Genomic DNA, 19,263 nt, shown 5'->3' with positions numbered 1-19,263 from the left:
TTTACGTCATAGCTTTCAGGGGCTGTCTTGTAGCCCCCCTCCCCACAATCAAGGTTCTCGATCTACCCCACCACAACCTGAGAGCTTGAAATCCACAAATGTTTTGCCCAGTTTGTATTACTTGATGAGCCTTGACAATCATCCATCAATCAGGTTTGTTTGATTAACTGCTTAAACATGGATTACAGTGGCCCTCTAATACATAGCAAGATCAAATATTATAAAATCGCCCCCCCCCCACACAAATGGATAACACGGCTTTTATTTCACAGAGAGCATTTGTACACACAATGAAAATAAGTTTTCTGTTCCTCCTCTGTTCAATGAGATTGGTATCTTGAAATATTTGGTTAACATTCATGGGTTACAAATTAAAATATGCAAGCACCTGCACCACAAGATCAATTCACAACCACCTGTAAAGAGTCCATTTCGTACGGCAACTAATAGATGCCCGTGATTAAAAGAACAAGAATGTTTAATGTTTGCAATTAACACAGAAATTTTATTGTGTACAATGGACAAATAAACGAGACAGAAAGCAAGACAAAAGACGATACAAAGCCAAAAGAAGAATCACTACAGTATCTCAAATGCATCAAGTTTGCAAAATGCTGCTTATGGCAAAAACCATTATGTGCTTATCAAAGTCGTTGCAACATTCAAGAAATCCAAGAAAACGTTAAGCATTTAAAGAAAAAAAAATGACATGGCCAGAATGCTGCACACTTCCAAAGCACGAGACATTCCAGAAAAACAAAATTGGCCATCATCGATCTTTACACAAACCCACACGAGTTAAAATGTCCTTCAATCACAAAAGGGTTTAAATACATAAAGTTATATATTTTTTCCCTGCCCTCCCCCACCCCCACTCACAAAAACAATCACCTGTCCCCTCTAACCTCATAGAAAAAATAATAATAAACGTTGCATCAAACTTTGATAAAGAATACGTGCATCTTGTGTGAGAAATAAAGCAAACCACACTGCCTTTCTTAAGTAGCTTGCAATGTTTATTGATTTTGGGCTCCAGGGATGCTGTGACGTCAGACTTAGTGGTGTCGGTGTAAAATAAAAATAAAAACACCTGCGGGAACTATCAGCAATACATTAATTAACCAGGAACATGTTTGCAGATGAAAACTTGAGTTTCCTTGCAGAAAAGTGACTTTCAGTATATTTGTTTTTAATCAAATGCTTCACCACTACAACCCACCCAACCACTCATCCACAATCCTTAGTGAAACGATGGTATGCATTTATACAAATATTACTCATATCAGAGCATTGCTTACTTCCCAAATACAAACCCAGCCGTCAGATACCACACCTCTGTTTATCAGTACAAGAAATTATAAATTTTCCATGATACATCTTATGATGGCTAAGAACCATTCATCCAAACAACTCTTGGAGGTTTTTCTCAGTTTTTGGCAGCCTAAAGCCCCAATATATATCTATATATATATTGAGAAAGGCTCAACACAGAAGAGGTTAAAAAAAATTAATCCCCAAACAACTTGGCGAAACCGGCACAAAAGGGGAGAAAATAAGGGAGGGAGGAAAAGGAAAATAGGAAGCCATGGGGGTGAGGGGTGGGGGGTTTGGGGTCTGCATGCTCTGCCAGTCCACCTCATCTGCTGGAATCTGGAGCAGTTCTTCCACCCTGTGCTAGCCTGCACTGTCGACAGCCAGTGAGCATACGTCATGACACAGTCCCAAGTGCAGCCTACGAGGTGCAAGGGCGCTGTGCCTTCAATCTATGTACTGTGACAGCCAGCGGAAACCTTCACCATATCCCTGCCGCTTGAGCACACTACACATGAAAACCTCCAAGGGTCGTGTATTTAGGTCTTTCAGTGGCACGGTGCCCTGCAAAGAGAAGATAAAATATCCATGATGCATCGCGTTTTCTTCAAACAATTTATAACCAAATGGTTATCAAATTTATCAGTACAATGAAGAATCAATATGATGAACATCTAAAAAGGCAAACGGGGGGGTTTGCCCCCCCCCCCAAAAAAAACAAACATCTTAAACTCGTCCAAAAACATATTGAGCATTTTGTATTTAAAAACATTTTACAGTAGAAGGCACAGAAGATATGGCACAAATTATACATACTAGCGATGCCTACCCGGCGCTTCGCTCATGGCTTGAATCGAAAGAGGGTATGTCGTACTTCAAACATTTTGTATGTTTATCTGAGTCAATCTTGTACACATACAGCAAAGCCTTAAATATCGCGGTTTTGACCAATCCAGAAAACTTTGAACCGATTTCATAGAGTAACACAATTTAAAATAGCCATATTTTGATCTCTTTACAGACAAATCCAACCTCCACCATCCATTGTTGCACCACCATTTCACAGTGGGTGGTATAAGCATCTCAGAGCTTTGGCTTTGAGTGAAACCAAGAGTGCTTTTTAACTTTTTCAAAGTCCATTAAATAATTCAATTGAACGATTAACTTGAGCCATCAATTTCACGTCACTGGGGATGGATACTTTTGCTGGTGAGGATATATAATGAAGCGAAACGCAAATAAAAGGATACATATCTTTAACATGTAGTTGTTGCTGCTGCCGCTGTGGCCGTTTTGTGTGCTCTTTCAATGTACTATTATTAATATGTATATTGTACATATGTATACTAGCGATACCCGTGGAAATGCACGGGATAGCAGTACAACATAGCAGTAGCAGACGACAGACCGTACACGGGGAATGACAAAAATACGCATTGTGCAAAATGCAAGTGGTACTATGGAACGCCAAGACTTCCCAAACATTGTCGGCATGTCCGCTAAGTGCCACAGCAATTTCATCGGTGCCACAGCAAACTGTGGGAACCATTGCATTCAAGCTCCGGGCCCTTCTTCTTTCATCGCGGACAGACGGGTTTGTAAAACGGAAATGTTTAGGTTATTTCTCTGAAATTAGCTCAGAGTGGGTCCCGGTGTCTGGCCCTTACCATTTGACTAAAACATCTTCTCACAAACTACCCGAATTTGGTATGATGAATAGACAAAATTTGGTATGATGAATCAGGTCAGCAAGGTTTCACGGGGTTGTGCTCTTAATCTGGATGCACCACCTATTAAAAAGGGGTGAAAGAGGGGGTTTTGCCCCAAACATTGGTATTTTATTCAAAAAAAAATTCTCAGAAACTGTCAGACAGATCCAGAAAAAAAAACTCGCCAAGAGGCATTGGGACCATTCCCAAACCTTAAGTGTGCTCCTCATGGCCGTATATCCCCCAGAAAGGGGGCCATGGCCTCTCTCCCTTCATATTCACTAAAATGTTTCCACAACCACCTGAATGATAACGACAAAATTTGGTACAATGCATCAGGACAGTGAGGTCTCACGGGGCTGTACTCCCCATCCAGATCCACCCATTTAGAGGGGGTTAAACAAACTACCTGAATTTGGTATGATGAATCAGGTCAGCAAGGTTTCATGGGGTTGTGCTCCCAATCTGGATGCACCACCTATTAAAAGGGGTGAAAGAGGGGGTTTTGACCCAAATATTGGTATTTCATTCAAAAACTAGAGGGGGAGCACTCGGTAGAGTGCAAAACCTCCGCTGCCAATACTGCTGGGTCACTTAAGTGAACCTGATATCCTATTCATTGTAGGTCAAAACGGATCAGACTCTACTGAACCACGATTGAATAAACTAAACTAGATCGACGTGCATGTATTTGAAAAAAAAGTTGCAAAATTTGTTGTTGTTTTTTTTTCCTCTAACAATTTTTTTTTTTTTTTGGTTGGAAATCACTTAAAAAAAATGTAGAAATGCAAAAACAAAAATTCAAATATTTTTTCAAAATGGCCGCCATAGCGGCCATATTGGACTTTGGACCAGGTCCAAAATCTAATGGCATGATCCTTGGACCATACGTAATCCCCCCACCAAGTTTCGTCGAAATCCGTCCAGGAGTTTTTCCGTAATACTGTTCACAAACAAACAAACAAACAAACAGGGGTGAAAACAGTAACCTCCATCCATCTTCGATGGCGGAGGTTAATAATGCTCTCATTAACTGACAACCGGATCCAGACCAAATGGCATTGTGAGCACGCCCTAACCTTAAGTTGTGCTCCCCATGGCCGTATCTTCCCAGGAAAGGGGGCCAAGACCTCCCTCCCCCTAATCCCTCGTCACCAAAATTTTCTCCACACAAACAGCATGACAGATATGGCCCAAATTTGGTACGCAATATCAGGACAGCAAGGTCTCATGGGGTTGTGCTCCCCATCTGGATCTGCCCCCGATAAGAGGCTGAACGGGGGGGGGGGGGTCACCTCAAATTCAGGTAATTTATTTCAAAACCTTCTCAGAAACCGACAGCCAGATGCAGACCAAACTCTTCATGAAAGATAAGAACCACGCCGTTAACTTAAGTTGTGCACCCCATGACCGCAACACTTCAGGAAGGGGGACAATGACCCCTTCTCCATAATCCCTCATTTTCACTCCACCTGTGGGAGAAATAACTGTCAATCCCCAAAGGGGCTATTTTTAGAATTAAATGGACACAAATTTTTGTTCCAAGTAAATGGATCATTTTTTTCGAATGGTACCATTTTTATTATTCTAGGACAGCAACAACCCTTTAGAACAAAGCATGACGGACAGGCACGCACGCACACATGCTTCCCCTTTGAATATACTATCTTCCATACTTTAGTTCAACAGGGAGTGATGCCACTAATGCTAACCTGTGGAAATGTACAACAAAATATATAGTCATGTGGGAAGAGGAAAAGAAGATTTCCAGAGCAATGGAGAGGTCATTCATTTATGAGGAACAAGATTGGCATCAATATACTGCCTTGGAGAACTCAAACTTCAGATGGTAAAGCCTTTAAGAGAGATGAGAGTATTTGAAGAGTTACACACTGACTGCGTAAGTTGAGGAAGTCAGCAAACTAATAAGGTCACAGCTGCCATGAGGAAGAAGACAAATGTTTTTTTTTTTTTAACCATCAGCATGACTCCGAACTCTCCCTCCTTCACACCCCTATCCCCTGCCAATAGAAAACCTGCAATCCTGGAGCTGCAACTTTGACTTTGCTTCATTATGAACAAGTCACAAAAGCAATATGCAATTTTAGGCATACATGTGCTTATTATTTGTGAACAAACTGCGAGCAGAACTACACGTCCATCCAGACCTTTTGTCCGTCAGTGTACCTGTTGTGTGTATAACTGTTCTGACATAAGATTAAAAAATGTTAATATTTGTGTTCGGTTATTAAGCACAACATATCACTCTTTACTAACGCCCCCCCCCCCCCCCCCCCACTCTGTCTGTCCCCTCCTTGCTTCCCCCTCCAAATAAGATGCAACACTCTCCTCCCACACCTCTGTCACTCTGTCTCTCGCATCCCTCCCTCCCGCAGTGTATAGCAATGTTTCGTGAGGCATGCCTCTCCCCACCTCCACCCTCCTTCCTCGCTCTTCTCCCCTCCTGCATCAGTGAAGTAATGGGTTGTATTTGATATACATATATATGAGTTTGTTCATTTATGCACTCAGACCCTGCAGTGAGACCAGACTTTGCTTCGTGTTTGGATGAAATTGACCCAGATAAAACCACATAATTGGCCTTCAAGCCTTGATTCGGTGTTGTGCTTATACAGTGCCTGGGTGTTTTGTTTTTCCTTCTTCCTCCCGGGAGCGGTCGAGCAATATGTATTGCAAAGATCGTATGTTGAGGTTGTTGTGATTTCTTGTCAACAACACAAATTTAATCATGAGAGTATTTCATTGAATTTCCCTCGGCAACACCAGGTACTTCAGCTCGTATGTACATCAAGAACAGTGTTAGAGTTGGTTCAAGTACAAATACTTATTGCATGCAACCGATTCGGGATGAAATGCACCAAAACGGTTCAAAAATGAAAGCACAAAATAATCACAAACTCTACATTTTCCCTTCCAAAGCAATTCACAACAAACCTTGCCAGTGGTCTGACCGTAGAGTCCAAATATCTCGCGGAACCTCTCCTCACCGATTGCTTCGGGGCGATCAATTTTGTTTCCCAGGATCAAAATGGGTACGTTTGAAATCGTTTCGTCTGTCATCAGGGACTGCCATGGTGCACATAAAGAAAAGATTTAGAATTGGTTTAGGTACAGGAGGAAGCTTGTGTTAAACTTTGAAATGCAACCATAATGCTACAAAACAAGTGATAAGGAGGCATTACACAAATGTCTTTCATCCAGAAATCAACAACAACACAGCTGTCAGATATATGTGCTCCACTTAAACCATCAGTTTTGGGTTAATAAATAAATAAATATTGGACACTGATATGGCAAGTTACTTTAAGTGTCAGCTGTTAAGTATATTTTCTGAATGCAAAAAAAGTTATATTATTATTTTTGGCAGGGAAAGGAGGAGCTTGCAGAGATGCTTGTTCAGGCACAAGGATATCAGGAAACAAATAACATATCAACATCAAGAAGGCCACTCGATAGAGCGCATACCTCCGCCACGCAATGCCTGATCTACGAGAACATATTGGGCCCAATACATTTTTGAGATATCGTGCTATATACCGTTTTTGGCCCTATCTCTCAATGGTGAAGAATCACTTTAAAAAATAAATCATTCTCGTATCCAGATCTTCACCAAAATCGAATCGATTTGTCGTGGTCATACACCTAACCTGTCCACAACTTTTTGAGATATCATGTTATCTATCCTTTTTGGCATTATCTCTCAATAGTGAAGAATCACTTTAAAAATTCTAGTAGTCGGATCCAGATCTTCACCAAAATCTAATCAGTTTGTCCTTGTCACACACCCAACCTGTCCACAATTTCATCCAGATCCGTCCGCAACTTTTTGCAATATGCTGTACACAGACAGACAGGAATGGGTGAAAACAACCTTCTTCACCTTCGGTGGCGGGGGTAATAAGGAAGTTGAACCGGAGGTTAGAGCATACAAATTTTATTTCACTTGGTGCTGTTCAGCAGGATTAACTTGTGCAACCATCATCAACTTTAAGTTGTCCATTGAATGTTAAGTTTGCTCAAATTATTGCTTTGTCAAAAGAAGTAGTGCCCACTCGTGGGCAGCAGACAGAACATAATCTGTCTTTCAATCACTGGACATATGCTTTGTATGCTGAGCAGGTCTGATTTTCATAGCTCAATGGAGTACTCTGCTCAACTATGGGTTGGGGCACCACCATCGCTACAACTATTTTCTGAATGCTGTAGCGATCTCAAGCTCTCCAAAGCAGAAGGCCTGTGACCATCATCGCAGACAGATCAGAGGGCCTTATTGCTCATCAACTTTCCTCCGGTCTGGCTCCCTCTGCCTTCTGACCCTCTCCAGCTCTTCTATGACACAATTTATTCTCGTAACTCCCTCCTGGATAAACTACTAAAATGTAGCCTTTCCACATACCTCCACTCTTTTGTTCCGTTTGCACTTTTCCCTCCAGGTCTTCAATCAGTCAGTGCACCACCATTTCATAACCACCTCCACCTGTTATCTTTTCTACCCTCATTAATATTACCAAATAACCGTCTTCTGTTCTTTTTATTTCTCCCTTTGTGTGTCTTTCCGTGTGTCTCGCATTGGTTATAATCTACATATGCAGGTTTCAGAAGGTGGGAGGACACTCCCAGAACTCAATCTCCACCTCCTCTTTCAATAAAGGATCATTATTCATGAACCGTGTGTGCGTCTTCCTTCTCGGGACTACGGTGCAGTAATAATCTTAGTTTCTGGATGGTAAAACATTCAAGCTAATGTAAAACGTTGAGTCTTCAACTCTCGCTTCGCTTTCTGACATGAACTGTAATTTTCACCATCATGTTTGGTGAAGTGATATCCAATATATCTCCCATGATGTTCAATGTCTTCTCCACCATACAGCATGGTAAAAGCAGAGTACAGCCTTCACCATGTCCATAAAAAGTGGATGTTCTGTCAATTGAGAGCTGATCAAAGGTACTTTTGTCTGAGCCAAAGCTTTTGCAAAAAAAAAAAAAAATTTTGTCACTTGCGAAAATGTCAATTTTCTGCAGTGAAAGCCAAAAGCTCAACCTTTTGGACCATCAGCTAATGGTGTTGAAGGTTCTACAGGAACCATTTGTTGACAGTCCTGCTGCAGCAGATTGCTTGAAAAAAAACCCATAAATAAATAAAAAAAGAATAAAAAGTTGAAGAGTTTGTTGACCTGAAACAATAATGAACAATGGACCAAAGAAAATGTGCAGCAATACAACATGCTAATGGTTCTAATATGGGAATCATGTGGCCTGCCATGCTGTTTCCCATGTGACCTTGCCCAGGTTCTCTCAAGTTCAGACATAAGGGAACACATGCACAAGACATCCTTAACCTAACTAACCTCTAAATCAGATAAAGCAAGTCCCATCACAGGCAACAGAAGAGCATTTAGCCCTAAATATGCACTCGATACACATGTAAAATGCCAATACCTTAAACCGAACACAAACGGTGCCAAGTAGCTTATTCTGTATACTGTCCCTCACACATAAACATAACAATACATCTGCTTGGTCTTTTACATCATTAATCTTTTGGATCCAGATGAGTTATTCGTTTTGAACAAACCACGTGGTCTTCAAGGAGCGATTGAATCATGTTTCCCATAGACGATTTTTGGCACACATTTTGCAGTAAGTGAAACAGTTTGGGTGTATTTTTTCCCCCTAACAGGAGACAGAGTGCTGTTTTGTTACCTTCCTTGCCAACTTCATTGCCACACATTTAATTCCTGCATCAATTTTCGTAATATCGGCTTTCTGATCTCACCATGTCATACCAGCGAGTCTGTGCAACTATTTGATGCACTTCTGTTTTTGATGTTAAAATCAGGACAATGCAAGACAACTCTTGTGGATAAGAAATATATCTTCATGTTTATGCAATTGAATCTCTAAGAATAATTTAAAAAAGAGGAAGTAATATTTTTGCACGGAATGTAATTTTGTGCGTTTCAGAGGACATTTTGCATCCATCCATGCTAATTGCGCCTTCACAGCAAATATGTCACTATGCTTTTAAATAAATTTATTTTCTTAACAAATTTCAACTGCATTGATACACAACACTACCATTAAAAAAAAGGCTAAAAAAAAGGTCGATTACATAGACACCAATTAAAATGCAGAGAAACACCAATAAAAACCACTGCATGGCCAAGTCGTGGCAGCAGAAACGGTGGTACTGTATATTTAAACTGTAATCAAACAGGTACCGAGAAGAATTTTAGGTAGATGGGACCATCGATATTGGTGGCTTTGGTGTCGATGAGTGATTATCTACATGTGCAGGGATTGATCTGAGTGGCTCATCAAAAATTGAATGTGCTGTGTTTTGGGGAATTCCCACCCCCCCCCCCATACATTGTGGGCTGGTTATCGGCGACGAGCACGACCGCTAGGTGGAGCAGTGGAGTCGGCTCCACCCAACACCCGGAATTTATAGGTCGTCACTTCGGATAACTCCGGAGCCGACGGGTCCCTTATCGGACCGAAGATCGCCAATAGGTCGACCACATGGGATAGGGTCGATTGCCAATTTCAATTTACCTAAAACCCACGCCGTCCAAACTACCGGGGAAATTCACCCTCGGCGGAGCTCGAGTGGAACAAGCCAGTAGCGTGCTCGAACTGTGCGTAACCCGAGCGGATGGTTACCGAGATCCGTTGGTCCAAATGCACGATTTACCCTCGCTACTTCTCAACACACACAGTGCTAAACCAATGAAAGAAACACAAAAACGAGCCGAAACATTTAACAGGGGATTTATTTATAATGGGGGGAAAGGGACGCGGAAGGGCAGAGTTAAACAGACTAAAATAAGAAATGAAATGCAAATAATGTACAAGGAAAGCACTTTACAGCTTCTACTCGCTACAAGCTGCTTCCCCATCCTCTCTGATCGCCTGCCTCCTCCGCGCTCGTCCTGACAACCATCACCTTTTTCTTCAGGAGGGAGGGGCTTCTTCTCCCAACCACTCGCCTCCCGATTGGTCGGACAAATCACGTGATTCCCTGGCCGTCCTCCATTGGACAGGCCCACGGTAGGCGGGGCAACTCCCACCCCTCTGGGCAGAGTCCCGAGCGGAGGCGATTGTGGCTCCGCCCACCTCCTCACCTCTGGCCACGTGCCTAATGGCGATGGTGCAGAGTCGGAAACAGGGCGGGTGAGACGCCCGCTCCTTGCCGATTGGCTTAGAGGGACGCCATGCCTATGTTAGGCTCCGCCCGCGCTTACTGGCGAGCGCGCGAACAATGCCGCGAGCGTCATGGCGTCAGGATGGAGCGAAGGCGTTGTTGTTGTTGTGATACGGGGTGTAAAAATGTAAAAGAAAACCCTAACTATCAAAATAACTGCAGCGCACGAACATTTAATTCCCATTAGACTAGGGACGGGACCCTAACTAGAAACACACACTTACCGATATAACTGTTATATAGGGACCTGAATGTTGAGTGTCAATGGCTTCCAGGTTCGCAACAATATATGCGAAAAACCTTGTGCCTGTCCCACTGTTCTCCTCACTCCAGTGCTGTTGGGTAGATGAAGTGATTGATTAAATTAAATGGTGTTGATGGAATGATGGGATGGATAGCCTCCTCATAATGTCAAAGCTCCTTGTATAACCAACCTTCAACAAGGAATTGAAGAGTACGATTGTAACAATGTGACTTTCAACACCAACATGGAACCTGGCATACATAGTAGCAAGGAGGAATGGAGTGCTCAGCATGGGCACCTGATTGACCAGATCATAAATGTCGTGTAGCGGGCCTGCGGGGGCAGGGCATGATGTGGAGGAGTGGTCGGCGTGATCACGTGCGTGCAAGGGATATAGGAGTGCGCGCCGCCTGAGGCGTGGTAGTGGTTGCTGTAGCCATTGTGGCCTGGGAGCCTGTAAGTCGTGTGGCTTGTAGAGTGCATCGAGTACGTAATAAAGGGGAGTTACGGGCAACGTACGCTCACGCTCTCGCTCGTGCAATAAAGCAGGGTAGAACTGTTCCCCCGCTCGTGTCTGCCTTTGAAGCACCACTACCACGACACCACAATAAACACAATTCAAACTGAGTGGGGGAGGCAGGAGGGGGAGTTGTGAAGAATTTGAAAGCAATAACTTCCAGGTATGCTTCACAATTTATCAAATGTGCAGAGCGTTAAAGGCCAAAAGCAAAGAAAAGCTGCATCTTCCAGACACATATGGACATAAGCATGCTGATGACCAGAAATCTGGGGTTAATTCCTCAAAACGATTATATATATATATATATATATATATATATATATACATATACATATACATATACAGACAGTCCTCGACTTGCATAAGGGATCTGTTCCTGGGAACTTTACACAAGTCGATTTTTGCACAAGTCGAACTTCATTGAGTAAAATCTGATAAAAAAAAACCAGAAAAAGATTAGATAATTGATTGAACATTTACATGTCCAGTACTAACACACTCAGGGACAAAAGGAACGCCGAAAGGCAGAGAAGGGAGACTGAAGGACGGACCTACTCTCCGGAAATTGATGCATGTAGAACCTCTGAAGGAGAATGAGAAGGGAGTCGAAAGACTAAGAGATTCGAAGCTTTGCTGCTTCAGAGGGTTAGGGGCTCTGTTCAGGGCTCGATAATTTATTATTATCATTCGCACGAACACGAGCCTCATCTCATCCTTTGCTCTTGTCCTTCCCACTGTCATTCGTTTCGCAGATTAATTTCTCGTCACATCATTTATCCTTTCCTGCAACTTCTGTTCTGTCCTTTCACTTTCTTCCTCATTTATTTGCCCTCTGCCCTTGCACACCTTCAATTTCACATTCCCACGTCTGATTGCTACATCACTAGAAACACATTAAATAAATGTCGTGAGTGACGTCACTGCTCCACAGGGAAACACTGGTGCCAAAGCTGTGTGAGGAGTAGGAGGGGAGTGAGTGTGAAGGATCCCGATTTTAGTCAGGACGTGGGAGCCAGAGTCAACAAGTTAAGTTATGTACGGGGTCTGTCCTGATGCCCTGCACACGCATCAACAATGAGTGCCAAACTGGGCCACACGTACGGCAACGTAAAGAATTGCCGCATCTGAAATTTTTTTTATTTGATTTTTGGATGCTTACGTAAAGTCGGGTTTACAAAACCCGAGGACTGCCTGTCTTTGTTAAATAATATATATATATATATATATATATATATATATATATATATATATATATATATATATATATATATATCTTAAATATAATCTGCATCTGTCTGTCTGTCTGTGTGTATATCTTGTGTTGGCTTAATGGTTAGGGTGGTGGGCATGGGATCCCAGGATCCTGTTCAAACCCCACTTGCTGTTGAATGAATACCAGATGTGGTTGACTCTCCCCGTCATCCTTCCGAGGCCGGCAAAATGAGTGCCAGCATGCTGGTATCCTGTGTTGGAGTGGCGACACGTCCAGGATTGTGTCCACTAGCCAAGGAGACTGCTTTGGCAGCATTAACACTCTGCAAGGAGTTTGGTCCCAATGGATGGATGGATGGTGGCCAAGGGTCCTGAGTTCAGATCCTGCCTCTCCGTTGAATAAATACCAGGTGGGGTTGACTCAGCCTGTCATACTTCTGAGGTCGGCAAAATGAGGTCTATATATCGTTTTTGGTCCCATCTCTCAATGATGAAGAATCACTGATAAAATTCTTGTTTCTGGATCTGGATATTCACCAAAATTTAATCAAGTCGTCCTCATCACACACCCAACCTGTATCAAATTTTGTCCGAATTCACAATTTTTGAGATATCCTGCTCACAAAGACAGACAGACAGGGGTGAAAACATTAACTCTGTCCACCTTTCTTGACGGAGGAAAGAAATGCGTATTGCTAACCTACACAAAAGATAACCCGAGCGAGAAGAAATGGCAGCAGCCGAGATGAAGAGACATGCCCAATTCCAACAAAAAAGGCAAAATAATTTACGGTCCATTTAGTTTCATGAGGGAAAGAGCCAATGTTGCAATCAAGCAAAAGAACAAGCAGGCTGTGGATGCAACCAAAAAGTGGTTATGCAACTTGTTGCCTGCACCAAGCCAATTGGTTACTTCCATTGCAGTTCCACATTCAACATGCCTTGGAGCAAGTTTAGTATGACTGGCTTGCACATCTAACATGACTTACAGGGACAAAAAAAAAATTTGTTTTATTCATCAGTTACTTTCATGATTGCTACCAAGCCTGGTGTTGGCTTAGTGGTTAGTGTGTCTGGCTTGGGATCCTAGGGTCCCGAATTTGAGCCCCGTTGGCTGCTGATCAACACCAGGTGGGGGGGGGGGGTCGACTCAGCTTGTCATCTGCCCGACGTCGACAAAATGAGTACCAGTGTACAGGTCGGAGGGGCACAGCATCAGCGGCACAGCCGTGCTCGAAGAAATGATAGCTACCCGGCAGCCAAGCTGCCATACACAAAAACAGATGATGGCTGCCAATAAAAACAATGACATGAACCTTCAAAAACATGATCATGTGATCTGTTCTCAAAAGAAAACAGGCAACACAAGAAGAAAGGGAAGTGTCATTGCATTAAAAAAAAATTCCTCAGCGCAGCAGAAGAGCATTTGAATGGTTGGCTTCTCGTTTCTTTACCACAATAAATAAATAAACTCACATCAAGCTCGGCCTTGGCTTCCCGGAATCGATCCTTGTCCGCACAATCCACCAGGAAGACTATGCCGTTAATTGCAGGAAGATAGTTTTTCCATACCCGCCGTGCTGTGCAAAAACAAACCACGTTGCATGAAAAGTCGAATCGTCCATCATCTTTCAACAATGTTTAAAAATATTACTGTATGGGGAAAGTATGAAAAGGCATTTTGGATTTTTTTTTTGTCTTAAAATCACAATACTATTTTTTTTTTTTACCCTGAGCATGACCACCAAGATCAAAAGTCGTAAAGGACATTCCAGCAATTGTCAGCTCTTCTGATGCTAGAAAAGATAGACAAACAAAAATAGGCATCGGTAAAACGCTACTACGATTATTTGACACGCATTACACCCCTCCAAGTAATACAAGTCAAATCTTATGGAATATATACAGTACATATATAAAAATGGCACGATTTTAAAAATATCTCTAAGAGTTAACAGCAAGAATCGGTAAAGTGCATACCTCCACCAAGCCGAACGGTTTACGTTTTGTCTCCCACTGACAGGCCGGATCTGCAGCCGGACTGAAACCAAAATCTAAATCAACTTATTGTCACCTACCCAACTCATCCACCAGTTTTTGTCATAACCAATCTCCAACTTTTTGACATGTCATCTCGTTTTTGGCCCCATCTCTCAATGGTGAAGAATCGGTTTAAAAACTCTCGTATCTAGATCCGGATGCAGTTCTTCACCAAAATCTAAACAATTTGGCCTCGTCACACAGGCACACAGCGAACCTGTCCACCAAGTTTCATCCATAACTTTTTGAGTTATCCTGCTCACAGACAGACAGGGGTGAAAACATAACCTCTGTCCACCTTCGGTGGCAGAGGTAATAACTAAACAAGCCGGTAGGCGACGAGGGATTTGCGAGGATCGAAGCGCTGGATACGATGCTTTTCATTCTGACTGATCCACCGACGAAGATTCATTGCCAAGACCTATTGGTTCACACACAATTGTTCCTCTACCTGGCAAGATTTTTCCTATTGTGTATTTTGCCAACTGGCACTCATAAAAAATGACGGTAAATAGACACCCTATTTTTGAAGGACTACCATTTGAAAAATAATCAGTTTGCTGGTTTGTGCTGTGGAGCCTCGCGTTGCAGACACACAGACACACAGACACACCCCGATAAACTTCTCTCAATGCTCTTGTTTGACCACACTTCCTGAGCCACACAATAGTTTTCATAAGCCACGCCCACTTTCCTACACCACTCCCACTTTAAATAATAAGTAATTGGAGGTGGCGTGTGGGTCATGGAATCGTTTTCGGTAGATAAATAAATAAATAATTGGAGGTGGTGTGGACCGTGGAAAATAAATAAATAATTGGAGGCAGAGTGTGGGACGTGGAATCGTTTTCGGTAAATAAAAAAAACATTATTAGAAATCCACAAAGACAGAAATGCCGGTGATTCCATTTATTTTTTTTAGATCCTTTTCACTTTGGTCAATAACGTTTGGATCGAGGAGAGATTGAAGGTGGAACGACTGTGTAGTTCCTTTCAAACACTGTATACACACCTTAAATGACGGTAAATAGACACCCGATTTTTGAAGGACTACCATTTGAAAAATAAAACCTCAATCAAAAATCGGCTCGAGTAAAATTTTCTAAATATCTCGAAGTGTTTAATTCCGAAGTCTCGTTTCTCTGCATTCAAAACTGAAGGACAAGTATTGAAAATACTGTACACGGTTTTTCGGCTGCTGCACAGCAACGGCTGGTTGCTAGGCAACGAAATTCATACGCGCACCTTCCCAAACCATATGGCACCTGTTGGCAAAGTTTCATCGAAATCGGTTTGCTGGTTCGTGCTGTGGAGCCTTGCGTTGCGCGCGCGCGCACGCACGCACATATAGCGAATCCAATATAACAGTTACAATCTTGTTTTGAATTAAACATTTACGTGACCCTGGGATCGCAATTCAAAGAGTGTGGGATCCCGTGCGCCGGAGATCACGTCTACGGAGCCAGCCTGGCACCATGGTGAAACCTGCAATCTCTTCTTAGTGTATTTAACATGCGTGATGTCGAAATGTGAAAGTGTAGACGAGTACGATTGGTTAGCCAATGTGTTGAAGGCAACAAGATTCCGCTTGCCTCCTCCAGCGATTAACAAGTGAAACTTCCCCTCAGATGATGTTCCTCTCAGCTATGTTTGCCGAGTTCTTTGTGGACCAAACAAATAATACACATTTGAATGGGTGGCCATTCCTCCCCCACATGTGGAGTACAACCTACTCAGTGAAAATGTTTCTGCAAATAGAAACAAATACATTGTTGCTCAGTTTTGATTACATTTTTGACGGTACATTGCCTCCCCAAGCCAATATTTCTCACCGACCAACTGGACCAGTCACTTGAGACTTTTACTCGTCTGTGGATTTTATCATTCGCCTCGGGTGAGCGGAAAGATCAATCCCTGCTATTTATTACAATCCAACACATGAAGAAACACATAGCAGCGAAGCATTTGTACTTGAAATAAAAAAAATTGCCGCGTGACTCTCCGAATTTACTCAAAGCTGAAAATGAGACACAGTCACAACACAGCACAGCACGCTCCCTCATGGGTGGGACGGCCTGCCGGCAAATCCACCGTGCAATGATGGCCAATGAGCCACAACGCCTCCGCGGATCCATTTCCTGGGGTGGGGTTGCTCATAAAAGGGTTCCAAAGCATATGCAAGCTGAATGATTCTGAGGTTAACAGTGGGTGGTCCTGCGTCTTCACAAGGGACTTCAACCAAGCAACAATCCACGCATGTACATGCAGTGAAGAAAAACAATAAAAAGGAAATGAGAGCTCACGCACTGGGGTGAAGTGTTGGTACATGCTGTCCCAAACGATCATCCTTCAGCATATGCAACAAAGTTGTCTTTCCAGAATTGTCCAGGCCCAAAAATACCAACTTCCCAGATTTCTTATATAATCCTAGAAACATACACATCACAAATAATCTTACTGCCATTGGTCTGTACAGCAAATACATAAAAACAAAATAAAAACCAAAATACAAATACGACTCCATCAACTCAACATTACAAAAACCTTCAATCTACAAAATATGACATCATACTTCACCTAGCAGCTGTAACATGCTGGTGAAACTGCTGTAAATCCACTTGATGGCATTCATCGTTGCTGAGCGACGTGTACCTCCTGCAAAGAAAAAAACACATCCAATAAATACAAAAAAAACAACAACATATGGTCACGTGATCGGGTCTGGAAAAGGCCTGTGACATCATCGCCTCGTTTTCACTTTTCAGCAGAAAGATGACCTGCTCAAGACCGAAACGACGAACCTTTAAAACCGCACATTTGGAATGTTTCTGGAGGTTAGAGACCCTCGCAAACGGCAGATGGAAGCAAGACATGGCATCGTGCTGGATTTTAATATTAAAGCGTGTAATACTTGACGCGTGTGTGACGTCACTCCCATCACAATCACCATTCTGGAGACAGGCGACCTTTCCCAGCCAAGAAAGAAGAGGTTTTTAAAGAGTAAGAGCTCAAAATTAATCTTTAAAAAAAATGGAGGAGGAGGAGGAAGAGGAAGAGGAAGAGGAGGAGGAAGAGGAGGAGGAGGAGGAGGAGGTAAAGGTGGGTGGGGTCACGATTGGTGTAAAACTTCAGCGAAGAATCTACAACCTCGAAATAAACTGTGCGGTTGCGTCAGGACGATCGAATACGCCAACTCGAGTCGACGCCGCTACCAATTAATTAATTAAATAAACACAAATAAATAAATAAAGAGCGCGGGGAAACACAACGGAAATAGCTGCACATTAAACAAGTGCAAGCAAGAAACAAGGAACGGAGATGGAGATGATGATGATACAGGGAAACCGGGCCAAAGGCAAAGGCACACGCAGTCCGAGACCGGCGCTATCTCATACTCGAGAAATAAAAGCTTATAAAACCCCCCACGTCCCTTCTCACTGGGGATCCCAGTCCGATCTGTGAACGGCTTGGGCCGACTGACCGCTCGTCGAAGGGTTGGGCAGGGACACGTCAGATCTCAAAGTACATGGAGCCCACAAATATCAGACGAAGCCGCCCGACCGATCTGGCGACGTAGACAGTCGAGAACTTTTTCCGGGTCAAAGAGTGCCGGGAGTAAACCTTGGACGTGTTGTTCCTGTTCCTCCTCCTCCTCCTCCTCCTCCTCCTTCTGCCCCCGTCACCACGCCCGATCTGACTTCTTCGTCTTATTATTATTATTATTATTATTATTATTATTATTATTATTATTCGTCTTCTTATTCTCCTCTTCTTCCTCTTCCTCTTCTTCTTCTTCTTCTTCTTCCTCTTCCACTATTTCTGCTTATTATTCTTCTTCTTCTACCCACTTGATTCTTCTTCTTCTTCTTTTTGTCCTTTCTAATTATATGTTTGGAATTTTCAACATTTGATGTTCCGTTCTCGGTTTTGCTGTTTTTATTCAACATTTTCATATTTCAATTCTTCATTTGCAAAAAAAAAAACCGCTCAAACTGTCGAACTCATTGCGAAATCTTTCCTATTTTTATTTTTCTGCAGGGGTATTTAACACGTGCGATATAAGCGTGCCTCGTACCATATACTTACTACGTACGCAAATTGACCGAAATCTGCCCCTCGCCCGACCGACCTATCGATCCTTCCTTTCTGAGTCCGATCAATATTTTCCTTTCCTTGTTGTGTGGAACTACAATATGTTTAAAATATGAATTGTAGATTAAAATTAACAGCACTGTTTCTCACCTTTATCGACTTCGTAATGTGGTTTGTTCAGTGTGAGACTGATTATACAGTCTATTATTATAGAATAGAATGCTGGTGTGGTGCGAACCGCCTCAGCACAGCAGGTAGACCTGTCTAGCATCATCGTTTTTGGTCCAAGTGGAGAAATTGGGATTGTCCAGGTATAAATTTGTAGCTGTGTGGTGCGAACCGCCTCAGCACAGCAGGTAGACCTGTCTGACGTCATCGGTTTTGGTCCAAGTGGAGAAACTGGGATTATCCAGGTATAACTTTGTAGCTGTGTGGTGTGAACCGCCTCAGCACAGCAGGTAGACCTGTCTGACGTCATCGTTGTTGGTCCAAGTGGAGAAACTGGGATTATCCAGGTATAACTTTGTAGCTGTGTGGTGCTAACCGCCTCAGCACAGCAGGTAGACCTGTCTAGCATCATCGTTTTTGGTCCAAGTGGAGAAATTGGGATTGTCCAGGTATAACTTTGGACATTCCTGGCTTGGTGAACCAGACGGCCAGAGCACTAGTGCTACTGCATTCACACTTCCAATTTGCTGATGTGGTGCCATGGCAAGGGGAATATATGAACAACCAATTTCGAGCAGGCAGACTCGTTTCGTGTCCACACCTCAATCGCAACCACCACCGAGTCACACACTGTGATATAGACCTACATGAACGCATGACATTAAGGGGAAAACGTCCAAAAGCTAACATTCTCTTGTAGACCTTTTCATTCTGCAACTTGATAAAAGTTCATCCTTTGTGC

General features: G+C 42.8%; 1 protein-coding gene across 3 annotated transcripts; it reads right to left on the bottom strand.

Annotated features, from left to right (window-relative positions):
* Positions 1–246: 246 nt before the first annotated feature.
* LOC147026780 (small COPII coat GTPase SAR1B) lies at positions 247–17,900 on the bottom strand. 3 transcript variants are annotated; one of them, XM_085882591.1, is made up of 7 exons: positions 17,743–17,900; positions 16,839–16,916; positions 16,569–16,688; positions 13,952–14,017; positions 13,698–13,801; positions 5,976–6,107; positions 247–1,875 (listed from the first exon to the last, which is right to left on the bottom strand). In XM_085882591.1, the coding sequence occupies exons 2-7, from the start codon at positions 16,891–16,893 to the stop codon at positions 1,759–1,761; spliced, it is 594 nt and encodes a 197-aa protein (XP_085738717.1). In that variant the 5' UTR covers positions 16,894–16,916; positions 17,743–17,900; the 3' UTR covers positions 247–1,758. The 3 variants fall into 3 exon arrangements, with proteins under 3 accessions (XP_085738717.1, XP_085738718.1, XP_085738719.1); XM_085882592.1 differs by having other exon boundaries at positions 17,700–17,894; XM_085882593.1 differs by lacking the exon at positions 5,976–6,107.
* Between the last annotated feature and the right edge of the window lie 1,363 nt (positions 17,901–19,263).

This window comes from Eptatretus burgeri, chromosome 5 (genome assembly GCF_056783735.1).
Source record: "Eptatretus burgeri isolate ZD-2024b chromosome 5, Ebu_testis_v1, whole genome shotgun sequence".
Taxonomy (NCBI): domain Eukaryota; kingdom Metazoa; phylum Chordata; class Myxini; order Myxiniformes; family Myxinidae; genus Eptatretus; species Eptatretus burgeri.
The sequence above is the reverse complement of the archived record's forward strand: the minus strand, read 5'-3'. Positions and strand labels throughout refer to the sequence as shown.